The sequence below is a fragment of the Beta vulgaris genome, chromosome 8, assembly GCF_026745355.1.
Source record: "Beta vulgaris subsp. vulgaris cultivar EL10 chromosome 8, EL10.2, whole genome shotgun sequence".
Taxonomy (NCBI): domain Eukaryota; kingdom Viridiplantae; phylum Streptophyta; class Magnoliopsida; order Caryophyllales; family Amaranthaceae; genus Beta; species Beta vulgaris.
Window position 1 is genome coordinate 21633844 of NC_079209.1, and position 13464 is coordinate 21647307.

General features: G+C 36.4%; 1 protein-coding gene across 3 annotated transcripts; it reads left to right on the plus strand.

The window, feature by feature from the left end:
* The first annotated feature begins 760 nt into the window (after nt 1-760).
* On the plus strand, nt 761-12863 carry LOC104883839 (uncharacterized). 3 transcript variants are annotated; one of them, XM_019247456.3, is made up of 10 exons: nt 761-1225; nt 2769-2812; nt 3176-3293; nt 3380-3497; nt 5587-6185; nt 6759-7071; nt 7158-7434; nt 10388-10549; nt 11309-11770; nt 12287-12863. In XM_019247456.3, exons 1-10 carry the CDS (start codon nt 1021-1023, stop codon nt 12554-12556), a joined length of 2568 nt encoding a protein of 855 aa, XP_019103001.1. In that variant the 5' UTR covers nt 761-1020; the 3' UTR covers nt 12557-12863. The 3 variants fall into 3 exon arrangements, with proteins under 3 accessions (XP_019103001.1, XP_010666705.1, XP_010666704.1); XM_010668403.4 differs by having other exon boundaries at nt 11333-11770; XM_010668402.4 differs by having other exon boundaries at nt 764-1225; nt 11300-11770.
* Nucleotides 12864-13464: the final 601 nt, after the last annotated feature.

Below are 13464 nucleotides of genomic sequence, written 5' to 3' on the forward strand. Positions count from 1 at the left end.
GCTACATTAATTAACATATACTAAGTCTAATACGGACTAATAACATATTCCAATACTCGTTGAATTTGCTGAATGCAAGTCATATATGCACAACTTGTGGAGATGATAATTATATTGTTGTTTCCTAAAATCCTCTAAAGATATTCGCTACTCAATAAGTGGTAGGAATATGAGAAAAACTAAAAGTCTTATCCTAAATAGTGAACTAAGCAATGACAATCTAGTTCAAGATAATTACACTCATAGAAAACCTAATTTTGAGTAAGATTCAAAACAAATAATGGACTATCATCATATAAATTCACAAATCCGTGAATTTCAAATGACAAAGTACTATCAAATAAACCCTTCAAATGATAAATATGAGACCTTCAAGACTTAAGTCGTAAAACAAATACAACTAGAATAACGAAATTATCACCCTTGTATTTAAAAAGAAATATATAATTTTTTATATTATTTGGATAACACTAAAACATTATACCTTTATATATTTTTGGATAATACTAAAATATTATTCCTTGTCACTTTCCCCATTTGAAACCCTACCTCTCCCATCATCAGCCTCTCTCCTTCTCTAACAAAAACTTTATATTCACATACAAAAATCTTCCCACTTCTCAAATTCTCACTAATTATTCCCCCCTCCTAGAAACAGAAAAAACTTTACCCATTTAAAACAAAATCCACAGAAAAATTCCCCTAATAAAAAACCCCAGAAATAATAAATCATAATCATAATAATAATAATAATAATAATAATAATAATAATAATAAAACACAGGAGAGAGAAAGAAAGAGGGTTTTCTGTTTTGTCTAGCGAGAAAGAGAAAGTTGCTCACTTTTAACCCTCTTCTTCACTTCCCTCAACCCCCATAATCTTTCTCACAGTTTCGGCGGATTTTCATCACTTGAAATATAGAGAGAGAAACAAAACCCAGAAACTCAAATTACCCAGAAACTCAAACTATTTTTTTTCAGATCCATCTAAATAATCGAGAAAAAAAGTGGTAAAAAATAATGGGTTTGGGTACTGGAAGAGTAGGTGCGAGTAACAACAATAATAATAGTAATGGTGGGATGTTGAATCAAGTTCCAACTTCATCAAAACAATTGATACAGAGTTTAAAAGAAGTTGTGAACTGTTCTGAAGATGAGATCTATGCTATGTTGAAAGAATGTGACATGAATGTTGATGTAGCGGTTGAACGTCTTCTTTTGCTAGGTCTAATTCTCTCTCTATCTTTTTAGGGTTTTTATTTTTATTTTTTTTTTGTTTATTTTATTTGTGTTTGGATAACTACCCGGTGTTTGAAAGCGAATCTATTTTTTTGGGTTTTCTTTTTTAATGTAAGAAAATGAAATCTAGGTGAGCGAGATTTAATCTTCAGTGTTTTGTTTTGTGAGTTTTTGTTGGTTTTAATTTCTGGGTTTTATTTTTAGCGATGAATAATTTATGGGTTTCTTGGAAAATGGTTTATTTCTCAATTTTTTTTTGTGTTTTTAGTTATGTGGGTTGAGTGAGATATTTTGTGTCTTTGATGTTGTGTTCTGGGTTTTTACTTTCTTTGAAGTGTGGAGTAGATGACTCGTCATTGTTTCTGTTGTATGGTATCAAGTTTAGCTGCGCTTTGATGTGAGATGGAGGAGTTTGATGTGTAGAAAACCAAATATTTAGGGTTACATTTCAGTTTTTAGTGGCTTTATTTCTCTAGTTTCGTGCGGATTTCAAGTTCGTTTTTTCTTTAATGGATCTTTTAGTGGTGGTTATTGAAGCTTTTTACTTGTTTTTTAAGGGAATCATTTATTTGCCAACCGTGTTCTAGAAATCTTTTGGTATCTTTCGACAAGCTTTCGCCAAGGAATGTCTATGTATGTGCCACTGGACAATGTTCTGTGGACTAAAACTTCCATTTCTAAACAAATGGTTTGTAAACAAGGATGCTCCATTTGTGGGTTGTAGGAGTGGTTTCTTTAAGGGCAATTCATCTTACTTTCAACTGCAATCATGTGGGCAGGAGTCTAAAAAACTCATCTATGTTGGGGACTTCTAAATAGTTGCTTGTTGGTGCTTTAATCTGCTAAGGCACCTAATGTTGGCAGACTATGAGGTTTTGGGTCTCGACGACGCCCTTGTTCTTCTACTTTTTTTGTGGACTGTTCTTTGAGCTGTAATATGTTTTGCTTTTCTTTTTTGTCTAGATATTTACTGAACATGTATGGCAGGGAGGTTTAGGATTTAGTTTTTCTCTTGATTGAGGTAGTCTCCTGAATTGTGCCCTTTTATGCTAAATATCTGCCAAATGTTCGTGGATTCTGTTTCACTAGTACTAAATTTTTTTCTTCTGCCAAATTTGAGGTAGAAGTTCAATTTTTCCTATGGTTAGAAGTTGTTTGGATGTTGTTGTGAGATGCACAATGATTGATGCTAAGGCGCTGCCTAAGATTTTGTCTACGTTGCCAATGAGTAACTATAGCTTTTTAATCATTTGGAAACAGGGTGTCTCCATTGGTCAATTCAAAGCCATTTCATTCTAGTAGCCTGTTTGATGTACTCAGGATTGTTTATTGGATAATTGATGGATGAGACGGTTGCATTGTGATATTGGCCTTCCCTTAGGCTTTTGCTTTTTCTTAATATGCCTTGCAAATATGCATTGATTTCTCTTTTTAGAGGACAGTTTACCTATTATGGCTCACGTAGCTTTGTCATCATCACCTCTGTTGCCATTGGAGCTTATTCTAATTTGAAATTGTCGGTTATGTAGATCCATTTCATGAGGTGAAGAGCAAACAAGAAAAGAGAAAAAAGGTGCGCTTGCAAACAACACATAAGTTTTTGTCGCATCTTGTAAATGCTGTAGTTTTCTTTTGCACTTCTTGAACCTTGGCATGTAAATTTATTTTGCTGCTATTAACTTCTATTGTTTAGTTTATGGGTTATATGATTGTGGGTATGCTACTTGCTGTCTGGATATGCTTACTTGCTGGTTGGACTTATTGATTAATTATCCTAAGCATGTTTACTTCGCCCACAATCATTCTTAGTGAAAGGTGTCCTTGTCCGTACAGATCTTGAGTTTTTATACCTAATTTTCTTAGCACAAATGTTATCTCACTGTAGCTTCATTGTATATGTGTGTACACTTTCTAAATGAATGCTTGCTGTCTTCAGAATAAGGATGTGGGTGATTCAAGGGTTCGTGGAACGAGTGGCACCTCCACGCGAGGTGGTAGGGCTGGGACAGACCGCTATTCCAGTCGCAGTAGTATGGGCCACTATGGGACCTCCGGTGAGTTATATCTGTCATCATATTAGTTATGGATGGTGATCAATATTGTTGTAGAGGGTGTTACTGATTTTTAATTTGTTTGTCAGACTCTGGTGCCGCACGTGGTAAATCTGCTTACAAGAAGGAAAATGGACCTAGTGCTTATACAAGTTCTGCCATGGGTATGGCTAGTTATAACGTAAACAGACGGCAACCACCTCTTAGGTATGCTTGCCTCTATTTAGTTCTTACAACCTGGTACCATTATACCTTGACCCTAATGTTTTGTAGAACAAGCTTGTTTCATCAGGATGTTAACTTTTATCTTTAATTTCTAGTGTATTCTTCTTCCTTTTTCTTTTTATCTCACTTAGTTGAGAAATATAGCTATTCTACACTAGGGGCAAAAAGGAGTATATAGCTGACTAGTAAATAGTAGTAATACAAAGTGAAATTCAGTGTGTCTTTATAACATCTTTTGCTCTTCTTAATAATGTGCTTGGATATGATAGGGATTTGAAGGGGTGGGAAGGAGGGAGAGTAGTGGATCTATTTTCCTTTAATAAGGGAGTGAGGGAAGGGAAATAGAGGGATTTTAGTTCTTGCTTAATACACTAAATCTTTCTTTAGTTGGACAGATTTGGATGATTAATAAGAGTCCACGTCTCCCTTCTCCTCCCTCCTTCTCCTTCCCTCCCCCATCCTCCATCAATGCTGTCCAAACACCATTGTAATAAACTAGATAGTAGAGTGAGCAGCCTATGTAACTTAGTGATACTCTATTGTATCAGTCGGGTCGTTCTTCATTGTTGGCTTAGGTTTAAAAGATCCCCAAGACGTGCCCACACGAGAGGCTTATCCATATTGCTTTACACTTGTTGGGCGCAGCAATCTACGACTGGTGCTGGCATGCATGCATTTCCAGCTCAGTGCTCGGGTTGCTTCTGGTATAAGACGTGCGAGATTGACTAGATTTGAGCTGAAGATTTTTTTTTCCTTCAGATTAAGCTTACCTAAGCTTTATAAATCAAATTTGAGCAAAACCCCTCATTTAATTTCATTAATTTGCTTCCTATTTAACCCTTATTCAGAAACTGTAATACACAAGTGCAACATATGTCCGTTGCTTCTACGGTCATGGAAGAGAATGCCGGCTAACGATCTCTGGTTGCTTCTGGCACCAAAGCTGCTGGCAGCCAAGATGATTAGTGTGTCCAGATCAGTTACTATCTCTTTCTCGCTGTTCCCTCTCTTTCCGCGCTTCCTCTTCTCTCTCTTCACTGCTTCTTTCTGTCAAACTCACATTCCTTCCTTTGGTTTCTTCGATGTGGAGGTTGCCTCTGTTAGAAGCTCCTGTCCTTTGAACTGTACGAATCTTCAAGAGTCGAGGCTTCTGCTTTTTTTTCCTCCCTTTTTTTTCTTTTTATGACCAGACCACTGTGGTAGTAATGTGACTCAGGCAGTCAGCCCTTCCCTGACTTTCTTTTATTGCCTTTTTTTTTTTGAAGTATTATCCGTTGTAATTGTATATGAGGCTCTCCTACTTATAATTTAAAACTAAAAACCAATAAAATAAAATAATATATATAGTAAGTAAAGGTTCACGTGCCTTTGCCTTATCCCCTGCACGTAGGCTCCAGGGAATCTTTTCTCTTTGGTGATCTCGTGCCTTTCAAAACTGAGATTGTTGGCCAATTTACAAAAAAGGTTGCTTCGCTGTGTTGCTTCCTTCATGCGTTATGAGTGTTTCTTTTTGGTTTATGGTTAATTATCGGTAAGGTAACCTTTTTTTTCTGTTGTTTTTGTTACTTGAGACCTTACTTTTAAGTGCTGTTGGCATGCTTGTAAGAGATTGGTGAACTGTGTAATGATGTAGAACAGTTGAATCATTATTTACTGAATCCTAGTCAGTTTTGTGATTTGTGAGCATATGTTACACATTATAAGGAGAATATGTTTCAAGCATCTGATCATGTTAATTTTTTTGAAAGTAATGTTTTATAAAATGCGTTTTGACTGTTTTACACACAGTGCACTCATGGTCTAGTTACGCCAATCATCAATTGTAAATCAAGAAAGTACTGAAAAAAGGGTGTAATGTGAAATATCATATGTTAGAATTGGTTGTCTAGCCTTAGATATATATTTTTGAGTGGGTTTGCCAATATAATTGTCCAATATAGTTATCTCTGGTATCTGTTCGTAGTAATCTGATCTCCTAGTGCCTCTAGCTGTATCTTTGACAATCGTAATGTGAATTTGCACTCTCGATTCGACTTGTTACTCATGTATGGAGGCTGTTCCTTTGTTACAGTGATGCTACCACGGCCAAAACATCATCATATAATGCTGCTGAAGCATTAGTAGGTGCATCTCCATCTTCTGGATTTCAACCTGCCTGGTCAGGTATCCCTGGTCAAGTGTCAATGGCTGACATTGTTAAGATGGGAAGGCCGCAGAGAAAAGTCGGCAGTACTTTGACATCATCTGAACATCATGTTAATAATCAACATCCCTGGGGATCTCGTTCAGTAGGTGCACCTCATGATTTTCACCCATCACAAGCTAATGCTTCCAACCCAGATTCAGGGTTGTCTGGACATGTACCTCCTAACAGTGACTGGCCCCTAGATGAGGACCCACCAGCTGCTAGCGTCTCTGCCATCATGGAGCCCTCTGTTGATTCTGAAGCATACAGTGACCCGTATGACACAACAAAACAGCAATATATACCTCGATCTGATGAGGTTCGATTTGAGGAGCATGATATTGTTGATGATGCACATCCAAGCTCTGTTCGATCTATTCCTGAATCTAACCAAAATATACAAGAAGACAACTCTGGGAGTGCTTCTGGTTTTGATAATGGCATGTACCAGAATATCAGCTCATACCAAGTTCACCATCGAGAAGGTACATACTGAATATATGCTGTAAATGTGAAAATGAACTGCCTTCCTTTTGAATTGGAATAAACTATATTGAAGGCTTTTGGTTAAAGTATATCATAGTCTCATGATTGTGTCAACCATCTTCATGCTTCTGTGGAATTACTTTGTTCACCCTTTTGTTTATGTGAGAAGATCTGGCTTGTCCACCTTTTTAGCTGAAATCGTTTTGATAAATATACTACTCTTCTTAAGTTGAAGCAGTTTTTTTGTGAATAAAGAATCTTAGAGCTACTCTAGAATTAGTATACTGGTGATGGAATATGTTATATTTGTTAAAAGTCTTTCTGCGCCCCCTCTAAATGTATAGGATGAGATAAGTAATATCAACCAGGACAAGGTAGGGTTATGGGAATCATTGTAAACCCTATCTTAAGGTTACAAGTACCTAATCTTTTTGAATGAGTAGAAGATAGGAGCTACAGTTGAGTTTTATGTTAATCAGTCATTGATCTCTGTTTTTCTCTTTTAAATCTTGCATATACGTATTGTAGAGTTTTTGATTTTAACCTTTTTTCCTTTTGGTCTTACTCTATAGTTGAAGATGCCAGTGCATCAGTATCATCTGTGACCAACAATTTTCAGAGTCTATCTTTGCCAAAGGAGGATGAAATTGAGGAGGAGGATGATGATGAAGATGAGGATACCCCATCTGAAGAGGATGGTCCTGCTGTGAAAATTCCTGATCACCTGCAAGTGCAGTCTACTGAATGCTCGCATTTGAGCTTTGGTAGTTTTGGATCTGGAATGAATGCTCCATTCTCAGGATCTTTTGGATCAAGAGCTGTAAAAAGTAATGAGGAGGCAGCTGTATCTGTTGATACTCCATCAGCTGTACACTCTGAAGCTAGGTATGCTAAGTGTTCTAACTTAACTTTGCATCTTATGTATGTCATTATGATGATGTCTTATATATATTTGTTTGTTGTTTCTGTAGAAATCCTGAATACTACGAGGATGAACATCTCAGAACTACTTCAGATGTAAATACTTCCCACAGAATGGGTGGTTCTAGTAATTTTGATGCTCCATCAGCTTCACAGGCTGATATGTTAAAACAGGAGGCTCCTGAAGCTGCACAATCTAATCAGTACTCTTTCCCCCCATCCACTGCTAATTATGCTTTCGAGAACAGCCAACAGTTGAATTCATCTTTTGAAAATTCACAAATAAACTCTCAGATGCAAGGTCTGCCTTCTTTGTCAGGTGTAATGGTGAGCATACTACAATCTCTGTGTTTCTCCCTCCCGTCTCTTTGTAAAGATTAAGTACTAATTTTTAAACCCGTGCATGCTAAGAAGTGGACAATACAAACATGTCATTGATATAGTATTGTACTCCTCTTTATATTATACTACCTCCGTTTCACAGTACATGCAACATTTCTCATTTGAGCACTATTCATCAACCAACTTTGACGATCTTTTTCTTGCCATTATGTAAGAAAAAACATAGTCAAGTGGGATCTTATTAAATTCGTCTCAATGCAAGGATTTCGAATATCAACTTTTTATAATTTTACTTATACGCAATTAAAGATATTAATTTCCAAAGGAGCATGTTGGAGTACATGAAAAAACAAATTTTGCATGTATTGCGAAATGGAGGTAGTAATTCATAATTATAATACAATATTCCTACTATTGGTATCATAAGTTAATTCCCTGTCGCAAGTAAAAATATGTTTAAAAATAAATAGGGTTTAGAGACATAAAAAAACATGTAAACAGTTTATGATAAGAGAATAATAAGTTGGATTTTCATATACATTATTGTTTCATCTAAAATTTAAATTGTTATAGGATTTGTGGCTATATGATATATGGATCTTATTTAAAAGCACATTTCAAGCACTCCCCAATGGTGTGAAGTTATGATATCTTGATATTATACTAAATTTGAATATTACTCCCTTTTTTTTGTTAGAATTAACTGATTTTTCGTTCTGGTACATTTCAAAATATTTACTTTCTTCATCTTTTCTATTTTGCGACATGGGGTCTACCACAACTTTTTATTCTAATACTCACATCTCTGTTACATTTTTCTCTCTCCTTACCCTTCCTTTTCCATTTCTCTCCCCAACATTACCCCATTTTCCTTGGTTTTGATGAAAATAAAAGTGGATAAACGATTGTAAAACATAGGGGGTATGATATTCTTAAGTTGTTTAAATTAAACTCTAATTTTCTTGTCCACAACTATACTTATGTATCGGTACTCTATTTAACACTATTTTAGAACTTGTTTTCAAAAATTCACATGGCATTCTTATTTAGTTTTGTTCTTTCGGAACATTTTTCTCTTGATCATTTGTTTGGCATTATGAGAACTTCCTTCAATTAAATTCTTTTTTCTCTGGAAATTTACTTCCTTAAAACAGAAGTATTTGTCAAAACCAATTAAAGTGGGCCAGGCAAGTGACCACCATGAGTTCTTCTCATGTTTTGGTAATGTTGTATTATTGGCATTTGTCTCAAAAAGCATAAGTAATAAGTTGGGGGCCGCCGTGCGGGTTTTTAAATGTCATTCTTCCTTACAGTGTCACTCATCCTGGTTGGTTTGTTTTCAAATACAAATAGAACTTGTTGCAGCAACCTGAGGTTGTTAGTGGACTCTGAATTCCAAGTTTCAGGCCTGATTCTGGTTGTTTGGCAGCTGATCCTTTAGGAGGATAAACTTGTGCTGTTTCTATAGTATTTCTTTGTTGCTATTGTTTCTTATTTGAGGTTTTATAGGATGGTTGAAATTAATTGTAAGAAGTTTAACAGATTATATATCACTTGGGTGGAGGCTAACAGGAGCATTAATTCAGTTATAGCTAGATGCGCTCCTGGGCTATGGACTAGTCTCTCTTTTGTATCTTAGGATGTCTTATCCGGACTTCTCTTTTAGTGATAGAGTAGATTTGGTTTTCATCACAATGTTGTTTTGTTCAGTTGAGAGATTTTGCTGGAGGTCTTTTCGTATATAAGGACGATACCAATTGCAACTTAGAGGACACAGAGTTCTTTGTGTAGGTCTGTTAATTGCAGTGGTAATCAGTTAAAGTAATACCAACAGTAGTAAGATAGGTGTTCTGAGTTATCGAGTCCCAACTCCCATAACCTGAAATTTAGTAGAAATTTCCTATATTTTCTGCTTTTCCATATATTGCCAAACCCACAAGCTATAAAAGCTTTCACTAACTTTATTTTGTGAACTCAATATTGAGGGATCTGATTTATCTTAGCCAAAGACCTGATTATCTCCTTAAAGTTTTTTTATTGGCAGACTTTATAATGGTCCTTGAATTCTATCTTTCTTTAATTTCTCTCTCTCTTTTCCTTTTTCCTGGTTTTTTCTTATAAATTTCTAGAGTTAGCTATTTTTCTCGATAGGGAGTGGAGTTTGAGGCCTTAACTGTCGGAAACGAGTTTTTTTGATGTAATGCTCTTTGGTGCTCTAGTCATATGATGATATCAATACTTCAGCTTTCTCTTATTTTCTAATAGGTATTTGGCCTGACATACTTTTGCTGTATCGTGTCTTTCATTTAGTAAAACTTGTAAATTGCTCTCTCCATAATGTGCTTTTGCTTAGTAGAACTTTTTGGTGTTAGGCCTAGTATAATGACGATACAAATACTTGATTTTTATTGGTGCTAGGCCTAATATGCTTTCTCCGTAATGGTGCATTTTCTTAGTAGAACTCGAGGATGTCAAGTCGTATATTATTCTGCCATGAAATATGGAAGGGCAAACTTTGATTTTGTTGGGTTTTCTTCTCAAGGCATCCAAATATTGACAAATTTTAAGGCTCTGCATTGGATGAAACTGGCCTTATTTTCCAGCAGATAAAGGTCTCTATAGTCTGTTGTATGTAATTAAATGTCCCTTTTTCTTTTTAGAAGTTGAGCTTGAACCTAGCCCGATGAAACTTCTGCTTTTGCTTCATCTCCTGTAACCATTAAGGATGCGCCTAAAATCTGAAATTTTGCTGTCAATGTATATTTAGATGAGTTATACCACTATATCAAATCTAAAAATTTTGCTGCATGCCTTTGACTTTTATTATATCTTCTTCCTTAAATTTTAATTTTTGAAAGTGTGAAAGATTACTCATTATATCTTCTTCTGGTGCATGGAGGTAAAATATTTTCCCCTCACTTTTTTGTTTCTTATGCAGCCGTATTCCAACTCTTTGCCGAACACACTCTTGGCATCAAATGCACAGCCCCTGAGGGAGTCTGAGCTTGCATATTCACCTTTCCCCATTTCACAATCTATGGCTTCAAAGTATGGAAACTCAGTATCATCACTTGGTGGTCCAACTGCTTCAATGGCTGAGGTAATTTGCGATCCTTTTTCTCCTCTTTTCTTTCTGCTATGTGGGAACTACTAATTTTTTTTGCTAATTATAATTTGGTATTTGACTCGTTCGGCATCTATAGATTTGACCCCTCTCCCGTAACTCTCATGTAATATCGCACTTGTTGGGCATCTACCGAGTCACTTTCCCTAAAATTCTCATGTGAATAGTGCACTAGTTGGGCATCGACAAATCGTATTTACAGAGATAAAGTTACCTTTCTCTGAATTGATGCACTGAACATTTTCGTCAGCCCTTTTTTCTGCAGAAATAATGTCTTCCTTTTTAGTTCGAAAACTTTAGTATTTTTTTGCTGTGTACTTTTTACCTTTTATTGTACTTTTTAGTTTTTACCTTTTAAATCTGTCGGAGGTATAGTTCCAAATCTAATTTTTTGTTTTTAGCATTGTTATTTGGTATTAGTCTTTTTTTTCCTAGTATTGTGGATGAATTTGTCTGGAAATATTGTTACTTAAGAAACCTTTAGCTCTTAAGTGATTTTGTCATTAAAAAAAAAATTCAAATAAACTTTTCCTCTTTTCTTATCCTTATTTTGTTTGTTTTATAAATAAAACTAACTTTGAACAAAAACATAGCATTTCTTCTATCCCTTCTGTTTTATCCCTCTAAGCAAACTCCCTGAAAATCTTTCCAAGACTCTACTGAGGCTTTTGCAAATGATTATTAAGTTATCCAGACAATTGTTATTCTTATTTGATCTACATTTAGGCACTGAAGACTGGCAACTTCTCTGCTGCACAGGCAACACAGAATCTACCTGGTGGCAGTAACATCTCTGGTGGGGCTGCTCTTCAGCAACACTTGGTCCATCCGTATTCCCAGCATTCTGTGCCCATGGGCCACTTCGCTGCTGCTAATATGATCGGCTATCCATTCTTGCCTCAAAACTACACGTACATGCCTTCTGCATTCCAGCAAGCTTTTGCGGCGGGTAATAGCACATATCCTCAATCCCTAGCCGCAGCAGTGCTTCCCCAGTACAAAAACAGTGTTTCAGTAAGCAGTTTACCCCAAGCTGCTGCTGTTCCCTCAGGATATGGTGCGTTTGGGAATTCAAATAGCATCCCTAATAACTTCCCGCTGAACCCTCCAAGCGCTCCTGCGGGCACTTCTGTGAACTATGATGACCTGTTAAGTTCACAATACAAAGACGCCAGTCATCTCCTCTCTCTGCAGCAGGTAATAAATTTTCCTTCTTTGTTGTATGTATAAGTGGTTCATTCCTCTTTGTTGTTCCTTAAATCATATTTGGAATATCTGTAATTAGAGTTCTATTTAATTGTGGTAAAGCAATGCAAAGGAAAGTTTGAATGGGGGGTAAGTGTTCATTCATGATTGTTGTGTGAAGTCAAGACATTCAATTTTTTGGACCATTTGGTGGTGGAAATTTCCAGGGTTTGTTATTTATTATCTGTCCCAAGACATTCATGGTTATTTCCTCCAATAATTAACTTTTTCTCCTTGTGTTTGCTGCCTGCCCATTTGAGTTTTCAGCATTTTTCCATTTTGAAAATAATTTTAGTTTCATGTTTTCTTTTGAATGGTTCTTTCTTTTTTGGACTTCTACAAAGTAAAATTTCTTGTGTGTTAGTCAAACAGGTGAAGTCATCATAATCCTAGTGTTTAGTTTTTGGTTAACAATTATAATCAGACCTTACAATTAAACTCTGTATATTGGATTTGGATGGGTTTCAGGGAGCGGGGTCGAGAACATTGTCAGGAGTTCCAGGAAGCACATATTACAACAGCTTCCAGGGTCAAAACCAGCAGCCTGCTGGGTTCCGACAAAGCCAGCAGCCATCACAGCACTATGGGCAGCTTTCTGGGTATCCCAATTTCTACCATTCTCAAAGTGGGCTCTCTCTTGATCACCAACAACAACAAATGTCGAGGGATGGTTCCTTGAGCGGTTCCCAGGGCCAACAGCCTAAGCAAACTCAACAGTTATGGCAAAACAGCTACTAATCTTTTTTTAAAAAAGCCATCGTGTCCTCCAGGTTTTTCAGGATCTGTAGTAGTAGCACTTTTGAAGTCCAGAAATTGGCCAAATTATTAGGGGCTTAAATCTGTGTACTGAAGGACTGGACTTGGCTACTGTGTCCTGTTCCCTGGAGGTTGTACTTTACCCTTTTCCTTCCCCTTTTTAATTTTTCAGTTTGGCTAACATAGGTACAATGTCGATGTGTGCTAATGTATGGTAGTCGACCTTCAGGCTCTCCTGCTGTTTTAGTTTCATCATCCAATAGTGAAAAGTTTCTGCTTTTTCGTCTAATCTTTATTGTCTTTGTTCTGTACTTAGTTACTGCCCGACCCTTTTCATAGGCTAATTAATGATAGTAATTCGGGAGCATCTACATGCAATGATCGATATGGTATCTAATTGGAATGTGGCCATGAACAATGAACGATGAATCAATGATCTTACTGATTTAATTATGATTTAATTAAAATAGTGACTTGGGGTGAAAGATGAATTTAATGCTTTGATTAAAATAGCTACTTGGGATTTGGTGCCTCGGCCTAGGGATGTGAATATTGTGAATTGTATGTGGTTCTTTTGTCATAAAGAAAAAGCTAATCTAATCGTGACCTTGAAAGGCAAAAGGCTCGTTTGGTATGTGTGATGGTAGGTCTCAGGACTAGGGACTGAAGCTTGATCTAGATATTTAGATATCTCGTGGGGTGAATACTGAATTATATGGTGACTTTGGAAGGCAAAAGGCCCGTTTGGTATGTGGTGGCAGGTCTCAGGAGTTTGCTAGGATGTCTAGCGATGTGGTAGTGTTGATAATTGTGTAGACATAAAAATTATGGCATCAACATCACCCCACGTTGAAACGTATTTTTTTTTTTAAAAAAAAAACTATATTGAT